The sequence below is a fragment of the Rhinolophus sinicus genome, chromosome 3, assembly GCF_057876585.1.
Source record: "Rhinolophus sinicus isolate RSI-liver-muscle chromosome 3, RSI-T2T, whole genome shotgun sequence".
Lineage (NCBI taxonomy): Eukaryota > Metazoa > Chordata > Mammalia > Chiroptera > Rhinolophidae > Rhinolophus > Rhinolophus sinicus.
This window is the reverse complement of record NC_142503.1, coordinates 180,275,017-180,289,697: the sequence shown is the minus strand read 5'-3', so window position 1 is coordinate 180,289,697 and position 14,681 is coordinate 180,275,017. Positions and strand designations below refer to the sequence as shown.

The 14,681-nt window shown below is 44.8% G+C and overlaps 1 protein-coding gene across 4 annotated transcripts in view; it reads left to right on the top strand.

Annotated features, from left to right (window-relative positions):
• Window positions 1-10,552, top strand: part of TMED8 (transmembrane p24 trafficking protein family member 8) — a 34,488-nt gene extending 23,936 nt beyond the window's left edge. For all 4 annotated transcript variants that reach the window (XM_088797433.1, XM_019733436.3, XM_019733437.3 and 1 more), the window contains 3 exons: window positions 1,030-1,156; window positions 1,372-1,677; window positions 3,157-10,552. In XM_088797433.1, coding sequence (XP_088653559.1) covers window positions 1,030-1,156; window positions 1,372-1,677; window positions 3,157-3,374 — 651 coding nt within the window. In that variant the 3' untranslated portion in view covers window positions 3,375-10,552. The remainder of the gene's footprint in view (window positions 1-1,029; window positions 1,157-1,371; window positions 1,678-3,156) is intronic.
• Window positions 10,553-14,681: the final 4,129 nt, after the last annotated feature.

Below are 14,681 nucleotides of genomic sequence, written 5' to 3'. Positions count from 1 at the left end.
ATTTAGTAATGGAGTTAAGAACTGACAGATTTATTCTCCAGAAACATAATTAAGAGAATGTAGTCTGGGAAGATTACAAAATGTATTTATTTCTTGCAAATATAGTTCTGCTCTCTTAACTGGACCGCTGTCTCACTGATGTGCTCTCCCATGTTGGCAGTCAGTGTCCATTTCTTCTTGAGGTGCCTGCCGATTGCTTAGAGAAGGGGCAGGAAATTAAGACATAATAGCATGAAACAGAGGAACACTAATGTGAGTGATTTGAAGTGAAACTCACTAGGGAGAGATTGTATGCTCCTGCTATGGGTTAGCGAGGGCTTTAAGTATCAAGTGACATTTGTACTCTACCATGCAAGCTAGATGTCTGGTAGCAAGTATACTGTTTAAATGCAAATCCTGGGGCTGGTCTAAGGGGAAGATGTAATTATTTATAGAACACTGATAGAAGAGACAGCCTATAGGATGAGATATCCAAGGTGTGCTGTGGATGAGAGAGAGACAGCCAGACAGTAAACCGGATTCTCTCTCTGCAGTGCTTTGGTGAATTGATTGACAGTGATCTGGAAGTAACCTCTGAATGGGAACTGTAGCAGCAGGAATGTGTGGCAGAGTGGGAGCTGAGCTAACCCCCGGGTGCAAGAGCGGCCATGATTGGAGCCACAGGGAGGTACTGTGCAGGCTAAGGCAAGACCAAGGCATGGCCCAGAAATGCTGTGGATATAAAAGTCAGTAGCAAGCTTTGAGGATGCTTGTGGGCAAGGATTTTATAGAAGGCCTGGAATGGGAAAGTTGCAAAAGGTAGGGGACAGCAGGAAAGAATCTTTAAACGAGGTAACATTTTGGTGGCACTTAAAAATGGTTAGTAGAATTTATTAGCAACCTGTCCAAGGAAGAAAGAGAAGGAATGTTGAAGAGCATGTTAGGCTTAGAGTTGGGAGAGTAGGGCAGGGTGGGCAGCCTTCATTTGGAAAAAGGCTAATTGGAATCTGCCATTGTAACGTGCCCTCTAACCAGAATTGTGTTGTGCAGATGGCCAAGTACCAAGTCCCACAGTGGCCTGGGGACATCGTTATGATCCAGTCTGAGCACACAGGAGCTGTAGATATTCTTTCAGCTGATCTGGAATCTGCAGACCTACTGGGAGACCACAGGAAAGGTGAGACCTTTGGGAGTGTGGAAAGTGGTTTTTCTGTTCCCAATAGGTACTTAAAGGCAGGCAGACAGATGGAAGGAAAGAAAGTAACTTGTGAAAGAAAGTCAAAGAAGCCAGGAGAAAGAATGTGTCTCGCTGTGACAACCTCCCTAAGCAAAATGCCAGGTGGGACAGTGTTTCCTCTGGGTTTCTCAATAGTAAGCTGCTTGTTCTTTCAGTCTCGCCACCTCTGATGGCCCCTCCATGCATCTGGACCTTTGCCAAGATGAAGGAATTCAAAAGCAAGCTGGGCAAAGAGAAGAATAGCCGTCTGGTGGTGAAGCGGGGTGAGGTGGTGACCATCCGGGTACCTACCCATCCAGAGGGGAAGCGTGTCTGCTGGGAGTTTGCAACTGATGACTATGACATTGGCTTTGGCGTTTATTTTGACTGGACTCCTGTAACCAGCACTGACATAACTGTGCAGGTCAGTGATTCCAGTGAGGATGAGGATGAAGACGAAGAAGAGGACGAGGAGATTGAAGGTAAATTGAATTTTAACATAATTTGCAGTTTCCTTTCCTGGCTCCAGCTAATATCTAGTTACCACTTCCCGTGTGTACCAGTCCTCGTCTTCCTTAGAATTCAGGCGAGGAATCCTTTTCAGCATCGCAAGCTATGCTGAGTGAGGCAGGCCAAAGTCAGACCCTCGGAAAACATTCTGGTGGCGTTTGTATCGATGCCTTAATGGACCGCTGCTTTTCCTTTTAATCAGTCCCTGTTTCCCCAACATCTCCTTGGGGACAGGGATGGGGCAGGGGCTGGGAAAGGGGTGGGTCGGTGCCATTGTATTAGAGGCAGTGTTCTTCAGATCACAGATAAACCTGAGATTATTTTACATTTCTCTCTTAGTTTGGGGATATTTACATTTATTCTTGGCCTGGAACCAAATGGAGTAATTACACTTTGCTAAATGTACCCATTCTCTCCCCTTTCCAAACGGTCACAGCTGGCTGACTACTGTTTACTTCTTTGCTTCATGCCAAGAGCAGTTTTAAAAGTAATCTCCGAGCTCTCTTCCAGCTGTTACTTGCAACACCTCCCCAGGATGGCCTGGAGACATTTTTTTCCCTTTGGTAATAGAAGAGCAGGTTCTAAGCATTAGCTTTATCCCTTGATTTTCCTATATCATCTTCAAATCAATTCCTTAACTTGCTTCTTCATGGAAAAGCAAGTCTGCAGGGCAATCTTCAGATATTCAGGGAGGAGGAGAACCTCGTATCTTATTTGCTGTCCTTTTTTATTTTATTTTTATTTTTTATTGGGGAATATTGGGGAACAGTGTGTTTCTCCAGGGCCCATCAGCTCAAAGTCATTGTCATTCAATCTAGTTGTGGTTGTGGAGGGCGCAGCTCAGCTCCAAGTCCAGTCGCCGTTTTCAATCTTTAGTTGCAGGGGGCACTGCTCACCATCCCATGTGGGAATTGAACTGGCAACCTTGTGAGAGCTCGCGCTCTAACCAACTGAGCCACCCGGCCGCTCCTTATTTGCTGTTCTTTAAGAGGCCAGGTGGAAGTTCTAGGTCACTCTTTACAGCCTGTTTGTCTGCATTTCCTACCTCCATTAGCTAGTTCTTTCCCCTGTTGAATGAAAGGATATCAGAATTGTTTCTTCTAAATATTGTTTTCTCCTCCTTGGAAATGTCCAGACATTTCTGGAGCTAGGTAGACTCTGTAAGGCTAAGTCCTGTTTCTCGGTGGAGACATTATTGGCGTTTGGGGTGGGATGCTTCTTTGATGAGCATGTACTATCGTGATGTTTAGCACTCTTGGACCCTTGGATCACCCACTGGTTGCTGCGATGACCAAAACGGCCACCAGACATTTCCACATTCCTATGGGAAGACAATAGCATCTCCCCTGGGTGAAAGCCACTAGGTCACCTGGTGCCTTCTCTTACCTTCAGGTAGGACTTACTCAGCCTCTGGACTCATCTCCAAACACTCTGCCATTTTGCTCACGCAGACCCTGTCCCAGCTGGAGACGTGGAGAGAGGCTCCAGGAGCTCCCTGCGGGGTCGCTATGGGGAGGTCATGCCTGTGTACCGGCGGGACAGCCACCGAGACGTGCAGGCTGGCAGCCACGACTACCCCGGTGAGGGCATCTACCTGCTCAAGTTTGACAACTCCTACTCACTGCTCCGCAACAAGACTCTCTACTTCCACATCTACTACACTAGCTGAAGGCCCGTGGGGACGGGGAGGGCGGGTGTTTGCTGGCTGGACCAGGCTGCCAGCTGGTGCCTCTTGTTGAGCGTGAGGCTCCTGACCCTCACGCCCTACTGGTATGCCTGGCTGTCGACCCCATGTAGCTTTTCCCCCTCCTTGGCTTCTGCCGCTGTTCTATGGTCCCTGACTCACACTCTTCTTGCTTCAGACTCCAGCAAAATCCCTCTGTGAAGGTGCCCATCGGGCAAAAGCCTAAAAGGAAGTAGGGGGTTGTCTTTTAAAAATAGGTTTGTTTTGGTACAGGTCTGTTATTCCAGTTGCTGCTCTCTCCTCTCCCAGAGCCTGTATTGCAGATGTGCAGATGTGTTTGGTGATACCCACCCTCTTTTTGGAAGTGCTAGAAGGGGGAAAAGCACACTGTGCATGACGGGACCCAACCTCTTGGATGGAGAACGCTCTGTCCAGCCTCTCACCACTGCCATAGTCCCGCCTGCTGGCTCTAGCGCAGGCTGGGAGCCCTCACTGCCTTTGAGGGGCGTTATTAGTCCTGATGGTTCACTTCTGCCTCTTTGCCTCCTCTTTGGCCTTTGCTAAGCCCGTGTCTTTGTCATTACAGCAAGAACTCCATGCAGTCTAAAGTAATGATCAATGTAACTAGGATCTTCTGGGGAAAACTACTGCCTCCATCACTTCCTGTTGCAAGAGGTAGTGTCCCTCACTACAGGCAGTGGTGGTCGAAGGGGAAAGAGTGGCAGTTAGGTACTGGACTGATCTCAGAACCCACATCTAAATTATTTTTTTTATATAATCAAAGAAGAAGGGGTATAATCTGAGAAAAAAGGTTAAAAAACAAACAAACAAACAAAAAAAACCACTCCAGATTCCCCACCACTTTATTTTTCTTTCTTTAGAGTAGGAGTGTTATTTAGAGATTTTACTTTGGAACCAATCAGTTTTCCAAAGATTCTGAGTTTAGGTTTCTTGCATTCAGGGCTTAAAGCTTTTGGTGTTTAGAGTCTCTTAGGACAGGTGATAACGAGCTTCACTGTTGCTACTGATTGGATTTGCTCTTTCCCAGGCCAGCGCTTGCATTTCCCTGGTGACGGCCTGTATAATCCTGAGGCCCAGGAGTGCTGAAGGGTGCTGCAGCCAGTGGTCACTGTAAGGGACAGGGTGGCAGGGCCTCAGGCAGAGGAGGAGGCAGAGAAGGGACCACTGCAGTTGTGGGTACCTCCTTGTTTCTTATTCCTTGTGTCACGTCTGTTACTGCCTTAGAATTTTAAGGATAATTAGATTTATTTATTACCTTATTTATTTATTTTTTTAGCACATTTCAATATGTCTTTGAAACAGTTTCCATCTGTTTCTCAGAAGGCTTCTGCCTGCCCTGAGCCATTGAGGCCACCTCTTTTATGGAGTTAAAGAGAAGTTGGGAAGTGACCATGTTCCATTCCTGCAAGTCATACCTGCCATGCTTAGGGCGGAATCTGCCCTCCTGACACGGATGACGCTAGCCTACCCAGCATGCCCTGCAAGGCTTGTAGGTTGTGAGGGCATCTGCCCATTTGCCTGGGATTGATGCAGAGGACTTGACTAGCCAGTCAGAGAGATCCTGTGATTCCAGGTTGTCCAAGTCCTTTGCCTGCTCCGAGGAGTCCTGTGCTTCACGGTGTTTCCTCTGGCTCATTCCTTCCTTGTGTGAGTGCCTCCCACCAGGCCTCCCTTCCATACAGGAGCAGGAACTGGAGGAAGTGGGCTCCTCACGATAGGTCTGCAATAGTATCTTCGTCATGAACGAAGGGTGTAGAGCCTGCACCTTCTGCTCCCCTGTGCGCAAAGCCCAAAGTGGGGTAGGATGTGGTGGACGGCCATAGCATCCCCATTCTCTGAGCGGTGTCATACCTCCATTATTTTATATTGGAGTGCATTTTGTAGAGGATTACACTGGCCAAAATTTATACACCTTGTAAGAAATTAGAAATTATTTTAGCGACTGTCAATTTGGGCAGTGAAAAGCAAACTTGCCATGCGCCATGCCATCAGATAGCGAGTGACTACTCTTTCATCACTAAAGTTGAATCATGCTTTTGCTAATACAATCTTTATAAAATAATTTTCTACTGAGCTCTTCTCCAGTCAGCTAAAGCCTTGCTTATTTTTCCTGTTTATTATTAACTTCTGACTTTCTCTTAAAATGGAGTTGCTAGGCCATAGCAAGCTCCCTGGATAACATTTATTGTTTATTTTTGCTGTGAGATTCTCTGTCCTTATTTCCTTTGGAATTCTAGTTCTGTTGCATCACGACAGCCTGAGGGACTTGTTCCTACCCCTTCTGTGTGCCTCTTCTTGTCTGGTCACTTTTGAAATCCTGGACATTGTTACAATTCAGTTAGGGTTTCTTTGTTCCATTTCCATAAAATTGCTAAAAGAGGATGTTTTCACCGTCTAATTCATTCACTGTTCTCATTACATTTCTGACATTATTGAACTTTAGAGACAAAATATTTACTGAAGCACAGGTAATTACTGAGAATTTCATGGCCCAGCGAATCCTAAGAGGTAGTTATTTCCTTAGTTTCTCTGTGTCCAAGTTTATAGAACCAAACAATGAAATGAAAATCATTTGTTTTCACTCTCACCCTGTTCTGTAGGACACAAGTAAATATTAACAAGCAATCGGAAGAAAGTGCTTCATCATAGGAGAGAGGCTGGAATTCTCTACAGAGAGTGGCTGAGTTCTTAAATTTCTTTAGTTGGTTTAAGTTGTGCTACTTTGTTGAGAGATGGGGCTTTTAGAAATGATGTTTAAAGGGTTCATTTTTTCCCAACATGTTACTATGAAAAATTTTCAGCAGAATCCTTAAAAGAAGTAGAAACATGTGTACCACCACATGGATTTCAAAATTACAAGCTGCTAATTTTTAAACAAAGATGATTCTACCATTCTGTTCCTTTCAACAAGTGTCCAGTTAAGTATCTTCCCTGCACAGACATTAGCTTAGAGAGCTCCTGGGTTTTTGCAGACTTGTTTCATTCAGCGTGGGTTACCTCATAGAAGTGTTTCTTGGCCTCCATCTTTCAAACTCATGCTGTAGTATTTCTTCCTCTCCCTCAGGTCATCATTTCCACTGTTTTCTTCTCTAACTGGAATGTTGGAGTTAGAGTAATTGTGAAGCTGTTCTGGAAGGACTTTATTCTAATCTCTTTGTTTTATGAGATATCCTCAGGACTCTGGATGGAAACTCAACCCTCGTACAATATGCAGCTTTATAATGGAAGTAGGTAGGCACTTGAAACGAGGCCGTTCTGTTATTTTTTTCTTAATTGATTCATGCACTTTAAAAATAGTTGTCTCTGTCATTTAGGAAAGAAAATCTCATCCTTTTATAAAGTATATATATTGTCCCTTGTAATATCTATGTGGAAGAGTTAAATCTGAAAGCTCAATGTCTTATATTAATCAGTGGGATTAGATATTGTAATGTTTATCATTTACAGGAAGTATCTGAGTTTATACGTTTTTGTTGAGCCCTACTCGGTCCCTCATTGAAAGAATTCGGTGAAACCCGAGCCCCAAAGTCTGTATTTTTATATTGATTTTTTAAGACCACTTTTCTGGAAAACATTGCCTTTTAACTCCTAAGTATGTGGTTCTAAGGTACACAGTTGAGTGACCCTAACATTTACATAAAAGACTGTAGCTTTAGAGGAAAGGGCATGAGTGAAACAGTTTTGTGAAGTTTGAGAACTGCCTTTTTAAATTGACAGTAAGGAAGGAAAACAGAATAAATTGAGGGGAAGGGAGAAAAGCTATCAAATGTATCCTGGAATTTTGCTCATATCCCGATTTTGTTCTTTTGTTTGTAGTTCATTAATTGGAATTATTTTTAAGACAGAAGTCTCACTGGTTCTCATTCCACTTATTGGAGAAATCCCAAACCTGCTTTGCCATCTTTTCCAACAGGATCGGCTTTAGAAGTATTTTTGAGTAGGTCTCCTCTACTAAGTGTAATCCTGACCTGAGGATTGATTTCATCTCTATTCTCTGAGACTTATGAGTCTAGTGCGAAGAAAAAGATGGTGAGTTTAGAAGGAGGCTAGTTGTGTTCCACAGCGGAGTTCCAGTTGTGTCACTGTAGCCACAGCTGGTTTTGACTATGACCAAGAAAGGGATGAAGTAGGTTAATTTTAACCGACATCACAGAAGAGTTTCAAACGAGCATGTTTGGGAGCAAGCTGGGTCCCTGTGGGCCGAGCTCCCTGGGAGGTGTAGAATTCACTGTCTTTAATCTGGGTGGGATGGGCGATAAAGGGAACAAACCAAACACACTGTTCTCCCTGTTAGAGCTTCCATTTAGATTTTCTCCTGAGTCTGTACAGTTGACATCAAACTCTTTAACTAGTATCTTTCCACGTGGTCGGAAGTGTAGAACTCCTGAATCCTCAAGAAAAGGGAAGAGCACCAGTGGTTGAAAAGAGTTGGAAAGTGAGTTTCTGTCTGAAGGAAGGTTATTTCATTTTTGTGGTTGTGAAGGGTAGCTCGTGAAGGATTTCTGCTCTTTAGAGAGCTAGTCGTTATTTTCACTGTGTTTGTGCTCAGGGAGCCATGATGCACGATTCTGTGGGGAGTAGGTAGGGAACGGTGTCTAAAACCAGTCACAAGCTGGGTGCTTTCCAGCAACCCAGGATGTGGCGAGTATCTACACGGCCAAAGTCCCAGTGTTCACGCACGTGGGATCCTGTCCCAGGGCTCTCATTTCCACACAGCTGAGAGACAGAGAGAGGGCCTCGCCTCCCTCCATTTCTCTCCGATGTCTTCATTATTTCTGGTATTGTTTAGCACTGGCAGTATGGTATTCAGGGCCTCAGTTTACCTGATTAACCAGAATTAAATAATAGTGTGAGTTGAGTAGCTAAGGCAATCAACCATGATTGGCAGTAGGGCTGGGGAGGGATTACTTATGGTCCCATATTGGGACCGCTGGGTAACCAACTGTATGACTGTGCAGTCGGAACTCTTGTTTACCTTACCAAGTGAGTGAAGGGGATGTGACAGAGCTGTACTGATGAGGACTTGAAATCAATTTAGCTGACTAATCAACAGAGCAAGCCCTCCATCTGGGGGCATATACTCTGTCACTGGGGAATGTATTCTGTGTACTTTCAGTGTGAGCTCAGAGTCAGGGCCCGCTAAAGGAAACCGTCTTCTGGGGCAGTGACTTTGGCATTCTGTAAAGGAGAAGCCCCTGGGAGCTGGTTCCCATCGGCCTCTTTTCTGGGAATGAAGAGAAGACTGTCAGGCAAGAACTGCTTTGGCTCTGTTGGCACCTGCTATGGTCAGTGTTACCCTTTGCTCTGTCTAACCAGTCCAGCACCTATGAACACTTCTTTGATTTCTACCCACTTATTTAGGTAACGATTAGGGCAGGATTTGGGACCCAAAGGGTGAGAGAAACTTTCTAAGTATGATGTAGCCAGGTGTCAGAAATCACTGCTCTTTCTGGAGTGTTGCATTGTTCCTGCCTGAACCCAGAATGCCAAACAAAGTCCCTCCTGTTTGAATCTCTTGTCACCAAGCTAAGAAAACCCAATTAATTGCCTAAAGCCTTGATGGTGGGGCTCATTTGCAAATAGTCACCTCAAAAACCAAAGGCAAGACTCTGGCTTTGGAATTATTTGTAGTCCTGGTCACTGGTTTGAACTCATGATTTCTATTATATGTATTTTGATTTCTTTTAGGCCCCAGGCATGTGGACCAGAGTTAATGTTATGGCTCTTCTTCACTCTGGGAGATGAGGAAAAGGTGCCCCAGAAATCTAGAGATACATACTTTTTATTAAATTGTACAGTTTTCCTTCACTTGAAGCAGGTAGTTTTGGCTTATCTAGAGATAAAATAATATACATGAAGTGATTCCCAGGGGACAAAGTATATTTTCTAAAAGCTCTGATACAGGGTCATGAACAATTCTAAAGTTTTGGTTTGAAATACTATAAAATACGGGATGACAGAAGAACCCTTAACAGGCAATCAGGTTAAGGCACTCTCTTGCTGAACTCTCACCCTCACTTAGGTTCAAAATGCCTTGTCTGTGATGTTCTTGTGATTGGTTGTTATTGTTGATTTTTGGGTTCAGGCAAGAATCATCTGGAAAACATTACCTTAATTCTTTCTCTCATGTCCTAAACAGTACATTTTAAGACATTCCATATTAAAAAATTCCATTAACATCCCTTTCTGAGATTGTCGTCCTAGAAAAGATTTTTTTTCATTTAATCAAGTTGAGTAATTTCCATTTGGTCATGTTCAAGAGCGAGTAAAGTCTAGAGAAAGCAATCCTGTAACCCGTGACTCTGGGAAGTATTTTGAAATTCCCAGAATAAAGCTGCTTTGTAATCAAAGTGATGGGTTTTAAGAAAGCCAGAGTTTGGGTCGGGATAATTAGAGTAGAGGGAGGTGCTTGAAGATTTCCTAAACTACTTTATGCCACTTAGCTTATGTCTGAAAGGCCTGCTTTGGTGCCATGCACTGAGATTTATCAATTGATTGAAAGATGATCACACTTTGTTGGTATCATGTTTCCCTGAAAATAAGACCCAACCGGAAAATAAGCCCTAGCATGATTTTTCAGGACGACATCCCCTGACCATGAGCCCTAATGCATCTTTTGGAGCAAAAATTTATATAAGACCTGGTCTTATTTTCGGGGGAACACGGTAAATATGTAAGCAATTGGCAACCACAAAGGCATTCTTTCCTTATTGTCCTGCATCATGCACTGATGCTGACATTACAGAAAGGGGTCTGGAAGGGAAACTGCGTCGCAGTCTTTTCTTTAAAATACAAAAGTATCCCAACCTATCATTCTTGCAACTTGTTTTACACGTCCCCCATCGTGAGAAATGCTGTCAACATCTCCTATGATTTCTAAGTTAAGAGCTCCGTACCAAACTGTTATTTAATCATTATGTTCCGCTGAGTGGTTTTTCCTTTCAAACACCACATTTTACACCCCATGGCACTGAATGTGTTCCTGTGATGCACACATGATCCTGAGCTGTGGTTCTTTAAATAGCTCAGTTCTTGTGTTTTTATATTATGTACCAATTTTGTGATGCTTCTGTGCATTCTTTGTCTTCTCTTCCAAGTTTTGAAATCTGTCATAAATAAACTTTTTCACTATGCACCTGAAACATTTGAGTTATATCTTAATGAATTTGATTTACATTAAATTTTTTTAAAAAGATTTTATTGGGGAAGGGGAACAGGACTTTATTGGGGAACAATGTGTACTTCCAGGCCTTTTTTTTTCCAAGTCAAGTTGTTGTCCTTTCAATCTTAGTTGTGGAGGGCGCAGCTCAGCTCAAGGTGCCATGTTCTGTCTTAGTTGCAGGGAGCACAGCCCACCATCCCTTGCAGGAGTCGAACCGGCAACCTTGTGGTTGAGAGCCCACGCTCCAACCTACTGAGCCATCTGGCCACCCGGGAGCTCAGCGGCAGCTCATTGACTTCATTCTAGTTGTGGAGGGCGCAGCTCACTGGCCCATGTGGGGATTGAACCGGCAGCCCCATTGCCCAGAGCTCGCAATCTATCCAATTGAGCCACCCGTCCGCCCCCTACATTAAATATTTTTTATTCATCTCTCCTGTGCATCTTGAAAGGAAAGGTATTCTATAAATTTGTATAAATGATACTCTATTGAGATGATAAAAATTAAGAAAAATTAACAATTAAGAAAATATTGAGGAAGAGATTAATGATAGATCTCTCATCTGCATTTAAATTCATAGTATTACGAACTGGGAGCTGGGTTTGGTCCAAGAGTGAAAAATTGGGTTTAGAGTGATGATTACTTAATAGAACATGACTGCGTTTTTTCGGTATTTGGTCCCCAGTGATTCCAATGATTTTCCTTACTCTGTTCAAATTTAGAACCGGTGCTTTGGACACCAGGGTCGGGGTGATATTCATGTGGCGCATTTTCCTTTACAAAAATGACACCCTACGTTATTCTTGACACCACTTCAAATGCTGCTCCTGCATATCCCTGGTGTCTGTTATGGAGAAGGACTCACACCTGAGCGGGGAGGGTGCCATTTAAATATGTTTTTCACTGATACCTGGTTCTAAGATGGACCCGTTAGATCTTTCTCTGCTTTCCTTAGCAACTTATGTTAGAGGCTCATGTATAAAGGAAGAAGCGATGTGAAATGTGACTTAAATGATATCATCTGCCCACCACACTATACCACAATCAATAATAAAGTGCCCAGGCGGACTACACGTAACTAGGGATCTTCAATGAGTGATGTTTAGGTATGTGAATGTAACGTAATATGTCGCTGCTAATACGTAACATACTGAAGATTATTTCTTAATTTTTAAAGGCACGCGTATGTGCCGTATCACTGACTCTGACATAGTTCAGGACTATACAAGGCAGTACAGCTCTTGACGTTCAGCCTGACGTTCTTTAACTCCTGAGGTTCTGGTTCAATTCAGCAGCCATCTTAGTTCGGGTGTTCTCCCAAAGTGGAATGATGGCTGCTGTGACCTTGGAATCAAGAGCTAAAGAAGTTTAAAAGTTAGGAGGAGCCAATAAAATGAGTCCTTATCTTACGAATATGTGTAGCCACCTGCTTGTCCAATAAGGTTACTACTTTCCGTAATGGATATGCAAAATTGCTTTGGAACAAAATCCTATATTTTGCTTTGTTCTCAAGTATTTCCTGGCACCTCCTTCCTGCTTTCATCCTTCTGAGGTATTTGCCAGGACTAGTTCCATCTAATTACCAATAGCAGGCCACTCCAACATCTGCTCTTCATCCACTGTGGCCACGTCCACTGTGGGAAGACTGCAGCTCACGTGTCCCTGTGGCCTCTGGCACACCAGGACCAGGCAGCTACTAACTGTTCTTCACAGACCTAACAACTGACGTGGAAATGAAGAAAGCCTTGACTTTTGCCACCCACTCAGCCTTGGGAGAGAAGCACCTACCAGAAAATATCCCTTAAAGAGATGACGGTTTTAGATTGAGAGATACATCTGATCCCTGAAAATAAGAATTTATTTGCAGACTGGAGGGGGTCGCAGAGGAGGTAGTCTTCAAAACCCAATATAGAAGCTTCATTATTGCTAAGCCTTGGAGCCATCTGGTCTGACCACTAGAAAAAAGTCTTCGCACTTGGAGAAATGTTTGCTCCTTCATGATCTTCTAGGGCCCCCAAAAGAGGAGAGACACATTCAGAGAGGTGAGGGGTTAGTAGCCAGGTTGTACAGGAAGGGTATCTTTCACTGTAACATGCACTTACGGAGCAAGGCTAGTCACCTTGCTTGGTTCTGGGGTAACAAGGCAGGTCAGGACTACAGCCCCAGAGCAGCTTGGGGGAACTTTGCTCTCCTGCATGGAAGAGGGTGTAGAAATGCCACTTTCTCTGACTCCCTAAAGCATAGCTAAGTTCTCTGGGAATAGAGAAGTAGGATCTCCTTTCTCCCACGTAGACTGCCCCAGGCCCCTGGAAAGAGGTTCCCTATGGGGAGCAGCTGAAGCTGGCAAAATCTCATGTCTCCACATTACTCAACAGCCAGGCAGCTAAGCACGTTGATGACCTGGGCTGCATGGGGGCCCCAGGGCTGGGAACACATGCTAGCCTCGCTCTGACCCAAAACTGCAGGCCCAGAAACCAGACTGGTCTCCTTTGGTCAGTCGGTGAGGCCACAACATCTACTCACCCACAGCCCTCTCCTCCCCCAACACGCATTCCTTTTCCATCCCTCACTTACCCTGAGCTGGTGGCCCCCCTGGACCTGCTTTCTCTCTGCAGCCCTCTCAATTCCAGCTCCACTGCTCCCCTCACTTCCTCACAGCCCTGGTCCCTGAAATCCACAGGAGACAGCAGAGAAGTTGTTGCCAGCCTGTGAGAGCTGAGTTGGGCCTGGGTTGGTTCTCTCCTTGGTTCTAGGTGAAGGAGGCGGCAAGGATGGTTCCCAGCCCTAGCCTCGAGACCAGCTTGTGTTGCTACGGACGGTGGGGAGCTCCCATGGCTTAGGTTCTAGCTTTACAATCTTGACAAAAGCATCCTGCGACAAGGAGATGGACTCTTGTCCTCCTAACGCCAGTACCGCGGAGAACCACAAAGCTTTGGTCAGTCACCTTCTGGGCGGCACTGGCAGTTGGTGTGGGGATGCTTGTAGGAACCCAGCACTTTCCAGGTGAGTCACCTCAGGGGAGCCTAGAGTGAGTTTCTTGGGCTCAGACACATTTATGATTTTGTGGGGAGGGACAGGTTTGTCTGGGTTTGGGGGTGGAAGGTTTGGGGAAAACCAATGAGAAAGGAGAGCCTCCGAAATGTCATGGACTCCAAAATCTCTCCTAAATCCAGAGGAAAAGCCATAGCATTTGTTCTCTACCTCCCCCAACCCTCCCGGGCTGGTTTCAGGTTTCATTTGACACATATCAGGATATTCCTGTTGAACTAGAGGAACTGAACTGTGAGAACTATGGGGAAAATACGTAAAATGAGTTTGGTGCATTCGATGAGGCATGGTTTCTAAATGTTTGATAACGGAGGCTGTATGGCTTCTTTACATGATTTAGATTTCCTTAAAATCCATTCAACTTTCGTCATTAGTTTTAGGATGGCTGATGGAGCCCCAGGGTCAACAGGTTAGTATTTTGATACTGACTAGGAAGAGACTCGACTTGAAATATATCAACTCTTACTTGGAAATCATCTTGGATCAGAGGCCAGCAGGTAGGCAACAGACCCACAATGTTGAATGTAGAGTTAGAGCACGCCGACTAAATTCCTGGGAGTAAGTAGAGGGATGTAAGCTCAGTGAGAGCAGGGGCCATGTCTATCATATACCCACATATCCCAGCTCCCAGCCCGTGGGGGTCACCTGGGAGGGCTCACTGCATGCTGGTGGACTGGATGGAGGCAAGTTATAAGTCCGTTTACTAGCTAGGGTAGGACAGCCAGATTGTTTTCTTCTAGGAATAATCCTGGTTCACCCCCTCATTATATCTAGTTCTCTCTAGAATCATTCAGGGCAGGGGGACTGGTCTCAGGTGGTCTGTTTCTGTACTTTGTCCTTGGTGTGGATTCTATTTAGTTCCCTCATTTCCCAGACGTCTCTTGGGTTTCTGTTGCCTGGAGGTGAGGCTGGAAGGACGAAGGGGTGCGGGAACATGGTAACCTCGGCAGTACTGGAAATCGTTTCAGGTCATTTTGGCTCCCAAAGGCCCATTGGTGAGAGGCAGAGCCAAGTGCCTCCTTAATCCCGGGGAAGTGACAGTAGCGTCGGTCTGGCCAAGCCT